At 39.1% G+C, this 13,924-nt stretch overlaps 1 protein-coding gene across 2 annotated transcripts in view; it reads right to left on the reverse strand.

Moving 5' to 3' along the window:
• RMDN1 (regulator of microtubule dynamics 1) overlaps nt 1-13,924 on the reverse strand; it is a 151,606-nt gene that overhangs the window by 72,258 nt on the left and 65,424 nt on the right. For both annotated transcript variants that reach the window (XM_053715175.1, XM_053715176.1), the window contains exon 5: nt 885-974. In XM_053715175.1, coding sequence (XP_053571150.1) covers nt 885-974 — 90 coding nt within the window. The remainder of the gene's footprint in view (nt 1-884; nt 975-13,924) is intronic.

The raw sequence follows: 13,924 nt of genomic DNA on the forward strand, positions 1-13,924 counted from the left end.
CAGTTATACATAGGTCATTAGAGTGTGCAGCCAATGGTTGTGCTGGATTTAACAGTGTTCTGCACTTCCATTTCTAACAGGAACTGAAAACCTCACAATTTTAGAATGGAATTACAGGCAAAGAGGACAAAATAAATAATGAAAGTATATTGTAGAGTTGTTTTATATATACAATTTATCATTTTATATTACCATCTCAAAGTGTTTAAATGTCCCTTTAAGTGGGCTGTGCACAAGAGATGGGCAAATCTTGCCAAGTCAAAATGTGCCATGCTGAAAAACGCATACCCAAAAAGACTGAGTGCTGTAATAAAGTTTAGTTTAACCATATTATTTTAGTTTTATATTTCTACTTCCCTCTACCTAAAAGATTTTAGTTTGTTTTGCAATTGAATTGTACAGTTTATAGGTCACATTAAAGGTGGAAAAAGTTCTGAAATGATTTATCTTTGTCTCATTTTTTTACATCACAGAAACATGACATTTTAACAGGGGTGTGTAGACTTTTTATATCCACTGTATACATACATTATATATATATATATATATATATATATATATACACACACACACTTTTTTTTAAGTATGCGTGGTATTCTTTCATGCACTTAATATACATTTGTTTTTGGTTCATATATCATATTAATTAATGCATTTTACATATATAATGCCAGATTATGCGAACCATTTTAACTGGGTCTGGTTGCTCCACAAAAGCCCATTTGTACTAATGTTTGAACCAATGAAAAAGTGCTGCCCAGAGTGTTTTACTTATTTGATTTTCTAAATGCCTCCTTTTTACTGCTCCTGTAAAGTACTGACAGTGGATAAAACCATTTGTATATTGGAAATATCACACAAAAAGGTTATTATGCCTACTATACCTGAAAGTGTTCCCTTATAATATAGGCATTTCCTACTTTCACCTTGATGCCTTCATAATCTCCAACATCGCTAAGGCATATAGCATACCACTGAAAAGAGAACAGTGTTAGAAAATTAGCAAATTACAATACATGCCAACATAAAGTACCTATCTTGTTAGGACACAGCCACAAACAATGGCTATTCCCTCAAGCCTCCAAAAGGAAAAAAAATATTATACACACATACATAATATATATATATATATATATATATATATATATATATATATATATATATATATATATATATATATATATATATACACACACATACACACCCACACATATATATTTCTTTCATGTAAGTGTCAAGTCCATGAGCTAGTGACGTATGGGATATACATTCCTACCAGGAGGGGGCAAAGTTTCCAAAACCTCAAAATGCCTAAAAATACACCTCCCACCTCACTCATACCTCTGTTTTACAAACTTTGCCTGAAGCAAACTTTGGTGAAGCAAGATGTGCTTGATTTCTCTTGTGAAAGGCGCTTCTAAGCATTTTAAAGCCCATTTCCTCTCAAAGTACAGTGTTTGCCTAAAGGAATGTGAAGGGTGTATTGCCTGATGATACCATGTTTTTCGCCTATGGGAAATCTATTCTAGGGCTTTCTGTAAATCGGTCGCAGGAATTCATCTGCTGCCTCCCTTTACAGATGGACATTATACTCCTTTACTATTACCTCTACTGATATGTTTCAGTACTAGTTTGGCTGTCTGCTATATTTGGATGGGTGTCTTCTGGTAAATATATATAATTTTTATATATATATTGCATATTTCCTTTAGAATTTTCAGATGCCCTTTACATTCCTCGCATCCATACCCATATGGATTAATACTCCATATACTGCCCATATCAAAGCATTCTTTCTCTAAAATAGGTCTTCATTTTGACTCTTTTTTTTCTATTCCGGTTTCCTTTGCAGTCTTGATAAATATAATTGGTCGATTTCTCCTGATCACATACAGGTTATTTTTCAGGCCATTTATTAATAGCTTACTGTAGACCCTAGAATCTATATATTTTCATAATGTTAAGTCTTTTTTAACTTGTTAGTATATCCATTTGGTTACTTTTTACCTACAAGTAATATTTAGATATTATCACGATCATTATGCATTTCCTATTTTAAGTTCTCATAATATAGTCTGAAGCGACTTTGACATTCTTTATATGCACCAGTTAGATCTAACAATTTCAACAAGGGTGCCCTTTAGTGCATCAAACATATTGGTATGCTTAAATGACAGTCAAGCAGCAACTTTCTCCTTTAACCTTAAACATATAATATAAGGTGTTTTTTCTATTATATATAATTTGTTATTATATTATTTGGATACACTTTATTTATTTATTGTTGTTTTTGTGTAAATCGGGGTTGCTACTTTTTAGACTGTTATATTGTTATATTATTGGTTCATGCATAACTATTTGTCATTTTTCACATGTCATTTTTTACATAATGTTTATGCCTAAAGAAGTCTGTCTACATATCTATTTACTATTTCATATATTACCTTTAAGGGGTTAAACAGTGGGTGTTTGTCTCCTTTTCTTTTATCACCTCCTTGGGGAGGAGTTAAGAGTTTTAAATAGATTGCACCTGCACAGGTGCAACACGTCTATGACTACAGCCTACTTGGCTGAAACCGGTCAGACCTTTTTCTAACTCCCACTGTTTCATAGGAGTCTGCCTATTTTTGTATATATTTTTAACTGGTCCTAATAAAGTACACTTTTTATCTATCTATACACTCTGGTCGGCTGGAACATTTCTTGGATTTTTTTTGCTATATTACCTCTACTGATATGTTTCAGTACTAGTTTGGCTGTCTGCTATATTTGGATGGGTGTCTTCTGGTAAATATATATAATTTTTTATGACACTCAGCCATGTTTGGCACTTTATATTATAAAGTTTTTAATATATATTGCATATATTTGCCATGAGTCAGGTTTGTGTATATTTCCCTTTGCAGTCTAACAGTTTCAGCATGGAGATTATGTTTATGGAAGAATTTAAGTATTTTTTTCTTACCTGGGGTTCCAGTTAGTTGTAACAAAATTTTCGTGGGCAAACTAGGCTCGCGATGACGCAAAATGCAACTTTTTTTGCGTAATTTTTGGTGCAAAATTTTTTTTGGGGGAAAGATGCGTCTGTCGTGACGTGAGTCACGTCATTTCTTGCGACTTTGTTGACGCCAATTTTTTTGGGCGCGAAGTTCGGGCGCCAAAATTTTTTTCCTCTGCATATGTTATCTTTGTTTGTGTCATTCTTGGCGCCAAAATTTGTTATATTAAGTCTCTCCCTCTTTTCCTCGCTGCTCTCATTTGTTTATATAGCATTTTTTCCCCATTCCTGAAACTACTATTTTAAGGAAATTGGATATTTTGTTTAAATGTTATTTTTTCTTTTTTGTTACATTTTGCAAGATGTCTCAAACTGATCCTGCCTTTGATGTTACTGTAGGAACTAAGCTGCCTGAACACAATTCTACCAAAGCTAAGTGTGTTTGTTGTAAATTAGCTGATTTTATTACTTCAGCTCAAATAAATGGCACTTGTTATGACACATTATTATATGCTTATAATGTTTCTAGAAGTACAAATACATCTACTGTTATTCCTTCACAGTCTAAAGTACATGATATTCCTGCAGACATGAAAAATTATATTGCTGCAGCCATAGAGAAGGCTATGACTGCTATTCCGTCTTTAAATAAATGTAAAAGGTCTTTCCAAACTTCTCATAAATCTGATGAAATATTTATTGACCGACAGCATACCTCTGGCTCAGAGGATCCTGCTTCAGAGACTGAAATTGACAAATCTTCTTTTCTTTTTAAGATTAAATATATTCGTTCTTTATTAAAGGAAGTATTGTTTACTTTGGGTATTGAGGAGTCTAGTCCTCTTGATAATAAAACTAGTAATCATTTGAATTCTGTTTTTAAAACTTCTGAGGTTACTCCTGAAGTTTTTCCTATTCCAGGCACTATCTCCAATATGATTACTAAAGAATGGTCTAAGCCTGGTACTTCTTTTAACCCTTCTTCTAGGTTTAAGAAGCTGTATCCTTTACCTGTGGCCAATTTAGAGTTTTGGGAAAAAGTCCCTATTTCTACTCTTGCCAAACGTACTACTATTCCTATGGAAGATAGTACTTCTTTTAATTGTCCTTTAGATAGGAAGATTGAATCTTATCTTAGAAGAGCATATTTACATACTGGCTATATTCTTAGACCTGCTATTTATATGGTTGATGTTGCTACTACTGCAACTTTTTGGTTGGACAGCTTAGCACAGCAGTTTTCAGATCCTGAACTGTCTAGCATTGTTCTTTTACTTTAACATGCTAATAATTTTAATTGTGATGCTATATTTGATGTAAATAACATTGATATTGAATCTATGTCTTTAGCTATTCTAACTAGAAGAGCTTTATGGCTTAAATCTTGGAATTCTGAATTCTGACCTGGGCCGCGATGCGATATACGGCTCAGGTTTCGGCGCAAATGTAGAAACCTGCGCCGCCCGTAGTTTCAGCTCGCAACTCGAGCTATCACATATACGGCGCAGTCAGATGCTAAAGTGCCGTAAGTCTGACAAACTAGCGATGTCCAGAAATCTGCGTAAGTACAAATTTCTGGAGTCGCCTGTGACTTACGGTACTTTAGAAACTGCCGCCGCATAAAAAACTGACTAAGTTATTAAATCACCCGTTACTGTCTAACACGCCTCCCAAACATAGCCCGACACGTATACCCCTCTATCCGCAATCCCCCTTCTCACTCCTAACAATAAATATATTAACCCCTAAACCGCCGTTCCCGGACCCCGCCGCCAGCTACATTATCTATATTACCCCCTAATCTGACCCCCCTACACCGCCTCTAGCTATATTAAATGTTTTACCCCCTAATGTGAGCCCCCTACACCGCCGCCACCTATTTAAACTATATTAACCCCTAATGTGATCCCCCTACACCGCCGCCACCTATTTAAACTATATTAACCCCTAATGTGAGCCCCCTACACCGCCGCCACCTATTTAAACTATATTAACCCCTAATGTGAGCCCCCTACAACGCCGCCACCTATTTAAACTATATTAACCCCTAATGTGAGCCCCCTACCCTGCCGCCACCTATTTAAACTATATTAACCCCTAATATGATCCCCCTACACCGCCGCCACCTATTTAAACTATATTAACCCCTAATGTGAGCCCCCTACACCGCCGTCACCTATTTAAACTATATTACCCCCTAATCTAATCCCCCTACACCGCCGCCACCTATATTAAATTTATTAACCCCTAAAATACTAAAAGATCCCTATCACTAAACCTAAGTCTAACCCTACAAATAGCCCTGAAAAGGGCCTTTTGCGTGGCATTACCCCAAAGTAAACAGCTCTATTGCCAGCCCTTAAAAGGGCTTTTTGCGGGGCATTGTCACAAAGTAATCAGCTCTTTTGCCTGTAATGTAATCTAATCCCCCTACACCGCTGCCACCTATATTAAAGGGCTATAATACCCAAATGTTTAAACACTTGAAAGTGATGCAGCATAGCTGTAAAAAGCAGACTAGAAAATATCACCTGAACATCTCTATGTAAAAAAGAAAGATATTTTACCTCAAAAGTTCCTCAGTAGCCACCTCCCATTGTAAAGGATTTCTAAGCAGCATTTTAGTATGTCTGTCCTGGGACAGCTGAAAGGATGAGCCTCGTGAACTCTCATATTATTTCACCAATCAGGTAAAGGAAGCTTACTATGAAATCTCATGAGAGTTAAGTCAAATCTCATGAGATCACAGTAAGAGTTCATGACCTCAGCACTGCTGATGCTGATTGGCTGCTGTTCATTTCTTCATTTTTTTTTTTTTTTTTTACCTGCAGCTGGGAGCAGATGAGTATAACTTTTTACACAGAACTTACTCCGCTGAGCTGAGGAAATTGTGAGGTAAAATATCTTCCTTTTTTACATAGAGATGCTCAGGTGATATTTTCCTGTCAGCTTTTTTATACTGCATCAGTTTCAAGTGATTTAGCATATGAGTATTATGTCCCTTTAAATATATTAACCTCTAATATAATACCCCTACACCGCCGCCACCTATAATAAATGTATTAACCCCTAATCTAATCCCCCTAAACCGCCGCCACCTATATTAACCCTAATTATATTAGGGTTAATATAGTTATTATATCATATATATTAACTATATTAACCCTATCTAACTCTAACACCCCTAACTTAATTATTATTAAAATAAATCTAAATAATAATAATATTAACTAAATTATTCCTTTTTAAAACTAAATACTTACCTATAAAATAAACGCTAAAATAGCTACAATATAATTAATAATTACATTGTAGCTATTTTAGGGTTTATATTTATTTTACAGATAACTTGCTATTTATTTTAACTAGGTACAATAGCTATTAAATAGTTAATAACTATTTAATAGCTACCTAGTTAAAATAATTACCAATTTACCTGTAAAATAAATCCTAACCTAAGTTACAAATACACCTACACTATCAAATTAAATAAACTAAAAATATCTAAACTAAAATACAATTAAATACACTAAACTACAAAAAATAAAAAAAGATTACAAGATTTTTAAGCTAATTACACCTATTCTAAGCCCCCTAATAAAATAACAAAGCCCCCCAAAATAAAAACATTTCCCTACCCTAATCTAAATTACAAAAGTAAACCGCTCTATTACCAGCCCTTAAAAGGGCCTTTTGTGGGGCATTTCCCCAAAGTAATCAGCTCTTTTGCCTGTAAAAAAACAACAACAACCCCCCCCATTACAACCCACCACCCACATACCCCTATTCTAACCCACCCAATCCCTCCTTAAAAAAACCTAAGTCTAACCCCCAAGTGCTCCTTACCTGTCCTGAAGACCAGCGGAGAAGGTCCTTTTCCAGGCGGAGAAGTCTTCTTCCAGGCGGCAACCTCTTCTTCTTCCAGGATCCAGCCGGCGCGGAGCAGAGGAGTTGAAGACCGATGACCGTGGAGCTGAAGACCGTCCATCTGGAACTGAAGACTGGCGATGCTGGAACTGAAAAGAGCTGGAACTGAAGACCGGAGCCGGAGAGTGGAGGATCCTCTTCATACGATCGCCGCCGTACACTGAATAGGAATTCAAGGTACGCGATTAAAGATGGCGTCCCTTGATTTCCTATTGGCTGATTTGAGCCTTCAAATTCAAATCAGCCAATCGGATGCAAGCTACTTTAATTCTATTGGCTGATTTGAATAGCCAATAGAATAAGAGCTACTGTAATTCTATTGGCTATTCAAATACCAAGTTAAAATAAATATAAACCCTAAAATAGCTACAATGTAATTATTAATTATATTGTAGCTATCTTAGGGTTTATTTTATAGGTAAGTATTTAGTTTTAAATAGGAATAATTTAGTTAATATTATTAATATTATTTAGATTTATTTTAATAATAATTAAGTTAGGGGTGTTAGAGTTAGATAGGGTTAATATAGTTAATATATATAATATAATAACTATATTAATTATATTAACCCTAATATAATTAGGGTTAATATAGTTAATATAGGTGGCGGCGGTGTAGGGGGATTATATTAGGGGTTAATAATTTTAATACAGGTAGCGGCGGTATAGGGGGATTAGATTAGGGGGTAATATATTTATTATAGGTGGCGGCGGTGTAGGGGGATTTAGATTACAGGCAAAAGAGCTGATTACTTTGTGACAATACCCCACAAAAAGCCCTTTTAAGGGCTGGTAAAAGAGCTGGTTACTTTGTGGCAATGCCACGCAAAAAAAGCCCTTTTCAGGGCTATTTGTAGGGTAAGACTTAAGTTTAGTGGTAGGGAAATTTTAGTATTTTAGGGGTTAATTAATTTAATATAGGTGGCGGCGGTATAGGGGCATTAGATTAGGGGTTAATAATTTTAATATAGGTGGCAGCGGTGTAGGGGGATCATATTAGGGGTTAATATAGTTTAAATAGGTGGCGGCGGTGTAGGGGGCTCACATTAGGGGGTAATATAGTTTAAATAAGTGGCGGCGGTGTAGGGGGCTCACATTAGGGGCTAATATAGTTTAAATAGGTGGCGGCGGTGTAGGGGGCTCACATTAGGGGGTAATATAGTTTAAATAGGTGGCGGCGGTGTAGGGGGCTCACATTAGGGGGTAATATAGTTTAAATAAGTGGCGGCGGTGTAGGGGGCTCACATTAGGGGGTAATAATTTTAATATAGATGGCGGCGGTGTAGGGGCATTACATTAGGGGTTAATAATTTTAATGTAGGTGGCGACGGGGTCCGGGAGCGGCGGTTTAGGGGTTAAACACTTTATTAGGGATTGCGGCGGGGGATCGCGGTTGACAGGTAGATAGACATTGCGCATGCGTTAGGTGTTAGGTTTTATTTTGCAGCTAGTTTAGGGAGTTACGGGGCTCCAATACACAGCGTAAGGCTTACTACGCCTGCAATTTGTGGCAAGGTAAAAAACAGAATTTATGCTTACCTGATATATTACTTTCTCCAACGGTGTGTCCGGTCCACGGCGTCATCCTTACTTGTGGGAAATATCTCTTCCCCAACAGGAAATGGCAAAGAGTCCCAGCAAAGCTGGCCATATAGTCCCTCCTAGGCTCCGCCCACCCCAGTCATTCGACCGACGGACAGGAGGAAAAATATAGGAGAAACCATATGGTACCGTGGTGACTGTAGTTAGAGAAAATAATTCATCAGACCTGATTAGAAAACCAGGGCGGGCCGTGGACCGGACACACCGTTGGAGAAAGTAATTTATCAGGTAAGCATAAATTCTGTTTTCTCCAACATTGGTGTGTCCGGTCCACGGCGTCATCCTTACTTGTGGGAACCAATACCAAAGCTTTAGGACACGGATGAAGGGAGGGAGCAAATCAGGTTACCTAAACGGAAGGCACCACAGCTTGCAAAACCTTTCTCCCAAAAATAGCCTCCGAAGAAGCAAAAGTATCAAATTTGTAAAATTTGGCAAAAGTGTGCAGTGAAGACCAAGTCGCTGCCTTACATATCTGATCAACAGAAGCCTCGTTCTTGAAGGCCCATGTGGAAGCCACAGCCCTAGTGGAGTGAGCTGTGATTCTTTCAGGAGGCTGCCGTCCGGCAGTCTCGTAAGCCAATCGGATGATGCTTTTAAGCCAAAAGGAAAGAGAGGTAGAAGTCGCTTTTTGACCTCTCCTTTTACCAGAATAGACGACAAACCGAGAAGATGTTTGTCTGAAATCTTTTGTAGCTTCCAAATAGAATTTTAGAGCACGGACTACGTCCAAATTGTGTAACAAACGTTCCTTCTTTGAAACTGGATTCGGACACAAAGAAGGTACAACTATCTCCTGGTTAATATTTTTGTTAGAAACAACCTTTGGAAGAAAACCAGGCTTAGTACGCAAAACCACCTTATCTGCATGGAACACCAGATAGGGCAGAGAACACTGCAGAGCAGATAACTCTGAAACTCTTCTAGCAGAAGAAATAGCAACCAAAAACAAAACTTTCCAAGATAACAACTTAATATCTATGGAATGTAGAGGTTCAAACGGAACCCCTTGAAGAACTGAAAGAACTAAATTTAAACTCCAGGGAGGAGTCAAAGGTCTGTAAACAGGCTTGATCCTAACCAGAGCCTGAACAAATGCTTGAACATCTGGCAAAGCTGCCAGACGTTTGTGTAGTAAGACAGATAAAGCAGAAATCTGTCCCTTTAGAGAGCTTGCAGATAATCCTTTATCCAAACCTTCTTGAAGAAAGGAAAGAATCTTAGGAATTTTTATCTTCTTCCAAGGGAATCTCTTGGATTCACACCAGCAGATATATCTTTTCCATATTTTATGGTAAATCTTTCTAGTTACCGGTTTTCTGGCCTGAACCAGAGTATCAATCACAGAATCTGAAAACCCACGCTTTGATAGAATCAAGCGTTCAATCTCCAAGCCGTCAGCTGGAGGGATACCAGATTTGGATGTTCGAATGGACCCTGAACAAGAAGGTCCTGTCTCAAAGGTAGCTTCCATGGTGGAACCGATGACATATTCACCAGGTCTGCATACCAAGTCCTGCGTGGCCACGCAGGGGCTATCAAGATCACCGAGGCCCTCTCCTGTTTGATCCTGGCTACCAGCCTGGGAATGAGAGGAAACGGTGGAAACACATAAGCTAGGTTGAAGGTCCAAGGCGCTACTAGTGCATCCACTAGAGTTGCCTTGGGATCCCTGGATCTGGACCCGTAGCAAGGAACCTTGAAGTTCTGACGAGACGCCATCAGATCCATGTCTGGAATGCCCCATAAATGAGTCAATTGGGCAAAAATCTCCGGGTGAAGTTCCCACTCCCCCGGATGGAATGTCTGACGACTCAGATAATCCGCTTCCCAGTTTTCCACACCTGGGATGTGGATCGCAGATAGATGGCAGGAGTGATTCTCCGCCCATTGTATTATTTTGGTTACTTCTTTCATCGCCAGGGAACTCCTTGTTCCCCCCTGATGATTGATATACGCAACAGTCGTCATGTTGTCTGATTGGAATCTTATGAATCTGGCCTTTGCAAGCTGAGGCCAAGCCCTGAGAGCATTGAATATCGCTCTTAGTTCCAGAATGTTTATCGGGAGAAGAGACTCTTCCCGAGACCATAGTCCCTGAGCTTTCAGGGATTCCCAGACCGCACGCCAGCCCACTAGACTGGCGTCGGTCGTGACAATGACCCACTCTGGTCTGCGGAAGCTCATTCCCTGGGATAGGCGTTACTGTCTCTTTAAATTTTAAACAGAGCACACTTTATTACTGAATATGTGAAAAATATGAAGGAATTGTTCAAAATTTACCAAAATTTCACCACAGTGTCTTAAAGCATTAAAAGTATTGCACACCAATTTTCAGAGCTTTAACCCTTAAAATAACGAAACCGGAGCCGGTTACAGATTTAACCCCTATACAGTCCCAGCTACAGCCTTTGCTGTGACTTTACCAAGCCCAGAGGGGAATACGATACCAAATGACGCCTTTTAGGAACTTTTCCAACTACTTTCAGGTCCTCACACATGCATCTGCACGTCTTGCTCTCAAAAACAACTGCGCAGTAATGGCGCGAAAATGAGGCTCAGCCTACAACTGGGAAGGCCCTTCCTGACTGGAAAAGGTGTCTAACATAGTGCCTGACGTTCAAAAACGTTCCCCAAGTTTATAAGTGTGAATTATCAGCATAAACATGAATAAAATGTCCAAATAAAGCAATCGATTTAGCCCATAAAAGTGTCTACCAGTTTTATAGCCCATATTAAGCCCTTTATTCTGTTTGAGACTAAGAAAATGGCTTACCGGTCCCCATGAGGGGAAATGACAGCCTTCCAGCATTACACAGTCTTGTTAGAAATATGGCTAGTCATACTTTAAGCAGAAAAGTCTGCTAACTGTTTCCCCCAACTGAAGTTACTTCATCTCAACAGTCCTATGTGGAAACAGCAATCGATTTTAGTTACTGTCTGCTAAAATCATCTTCCTCTCACAAACAGAAATCTTCATCCTTTTCTGTTTCAGAGTAAATAGTACATACCAGCACTATTTTAAAATAAACTCTTGATAGTAGAATATAAAAACTACAACTAAACACCACATACTCTTAACCATCTCCGTGGAGATGGTGCCTGTGCAACAGCAAAGAGAATGACTGGGGTGGGCGGAGCCTAGGAGGGACTATATGGCCAGCTTTGCTGGGACTCTTTGCCATTTCCTGTTGGGGAAGAGATATTTCCCACAAGTAAGGATGACGCCGTGGACCGGACACACCAATGTTGGAGAAAAGATTTCTCCATTTTCGCCACGTAAGTCCTTACGCTGTATATTGAATACCAAACTGCGCTGGTTTGGTATACCTGTCTATGGGCCAAAAAACTACGGCCGAAGGCAGAAATATACGAGCGTAACTTCTATGTTACGCCGTATATGTGATACCAAACCAGCGCAATATTTGCAGTCGCCGGCTTTTGCGGGCGACGCTGCATATCGGATCGGGGCCCTGGTGTTTAAATATAGATTACTATCTCTATTATTTCAGGGTAATAATTTATTTGGTTCTCAATTTTATTCTAGGGAGTTTCTCTGCCCCAAGATAAGAAATCTAAGGGCAAGTTTAAAGCTCCCAATCGTTTTCGTTCCTTTCGTCAGAATAGAGAACAAAATAATTCTCCTTCCCCTAAGGCCTCTGGCTCTAATTGGAGACCATCTCCGAATTGGAATAAATCCAAGCCTTATAAGAAACTAGCTCCAGCCCCTAAGGCTGCATGAAGGTGCGGCCCTCAAACCAGTTCAAGTGGTGGGGGGCAGATTGAAATTATTTCAAGACATTTGGACAGATTCTGTTCAAAATCAGTGGATTCAGGATATTGTTTCTCAAGGGTATCGAATAGGTTTCAGAATAAGACCTCCCATGGGAAGATTCTTTCTTTCACATGTTCCAACAAACCCTGTGAAAGCTCAGGCTTTTTGGAAGTGTGTTTCAGACCTAGAGCTTTCAGGAGTGATTGTCCCAGTTACTCAGCAGGAACAGGGTTTGGGTTTTTATTCAAATCTATTAATTATCCCAAAAAAGGAACATTCGTTCAGACCAATCCTGGATCTGAAAATTTTAAATCATTTTGTAGGAGTCCCAACTTTCAAAATGGTGACTATAAGGACTATTCTGCTTTCTGTTCAGCAAGGTCATTTAATGTCCACAGTAGACTTACAGGACGCTTATCTTCACATTCCGATTCATCCAGACCACTATAATTTTCTGAGATTCTCTTTTCTAGACATGCATTACCAATTTGTCGCTCTGCTGTTTGACCTAGCAACAGCTCCAATAATTTTCTCGAAGGATCTCGGTGCCCTTCTATCTGTAATCAGAAAGCAGGGTATTGCAGTATTTCCTTATTTGGACGATATCTTGGTACTAGCTCAATCTTTTCATTTAGGAGAATCTCACACTAAACAACTAGTGTGGTTTCCTCAAAGACATGGTTGGAGGATCAATTTACAAAAGAGTTTCTCGATTCCTCAGACAAGGGTCACCTTTTTAGGTTTCTAGATAGATTCAGTGTCCATGACTCTGTCTCTAACAGGCAAGAGACGAATGAAGTTGGTTTTAGCTTGTCTAAACCTTCAGTCTCTATCATTCCCTTCAGTGGCTATGTGCATGGAAGTTTTAGGTCTTATGGGCTCCATGTACAAAGCAGCGAAAGCTGCTCCGGAGCCTTTGCGGGGCAGGTTCTCATATGCGAGCCTGCTTCCCGCAATGTAAGAAGCAGCGGTCATTAGACTGCTGCTTCCTACACCCTATGCCACCTCTTAGGTGGCGAAGCAAAATCACTGAGAGCACGCTCGCTCTCGGTGATTGAAAGCCCCTTCAGTCGTGCGATTGAAGGGGCGGGCATTACACACTCCGATGAGTGTGTAATGATACATACGGGCAAGCGGATCAACAGATCGGCTGCCCGTGTGTAGCGAAGGCGGGCGGACAGCTTCGCGAGTTAAGAAGCTGTCCGCCCGCCATTTAGTACATGGCGCCTTATGACTGAAGCATCAGACACAATCCTCTTTACATGTTGCACCAATAGTGCAGGGTTTATACTCAGATATCACAGTTGATAAACTTAAATCCCAACACTCAATTCTCTCTGACTTGGTGGTTAAAGGGACATTATACACTAATTTTTTCTTTTCATAAATGTTTTGTAGATGATCTATTTATATAGCCCATAAAGTTGTTGTTTTTTTAAATGTATAGTTTTGCTTATTTTTAAATAACATTGCTCTGAGTTTCAGACTCCTAACCAAGCCCCAAAGTTTTATGAGAATACCGTCAGCTATCTTCTCCAGCTTGCTCCTTTTTGTGTAAAGGGTCTTTTCATATGCAAAAGAAGGGGGAGTGGGGGAGGGTCTTATTTCCCAATTGCAGTGGG

The sequence above is a fragment of the Bombina bombina genome, chromosome 5 (assembly GCF_027579735.1).
Source record: "Bombina bombina isolate aBomBom1 chromosome 5, aBomBom1.pri, whole genome shotgun sequence".
In the NCBI taxonomy this organism is placed as follows: Eukaryota; Metazoa; Chordata; class Amphibia; order Anura; family Bombinatoridae; genus Bombina; species Bombina bombina.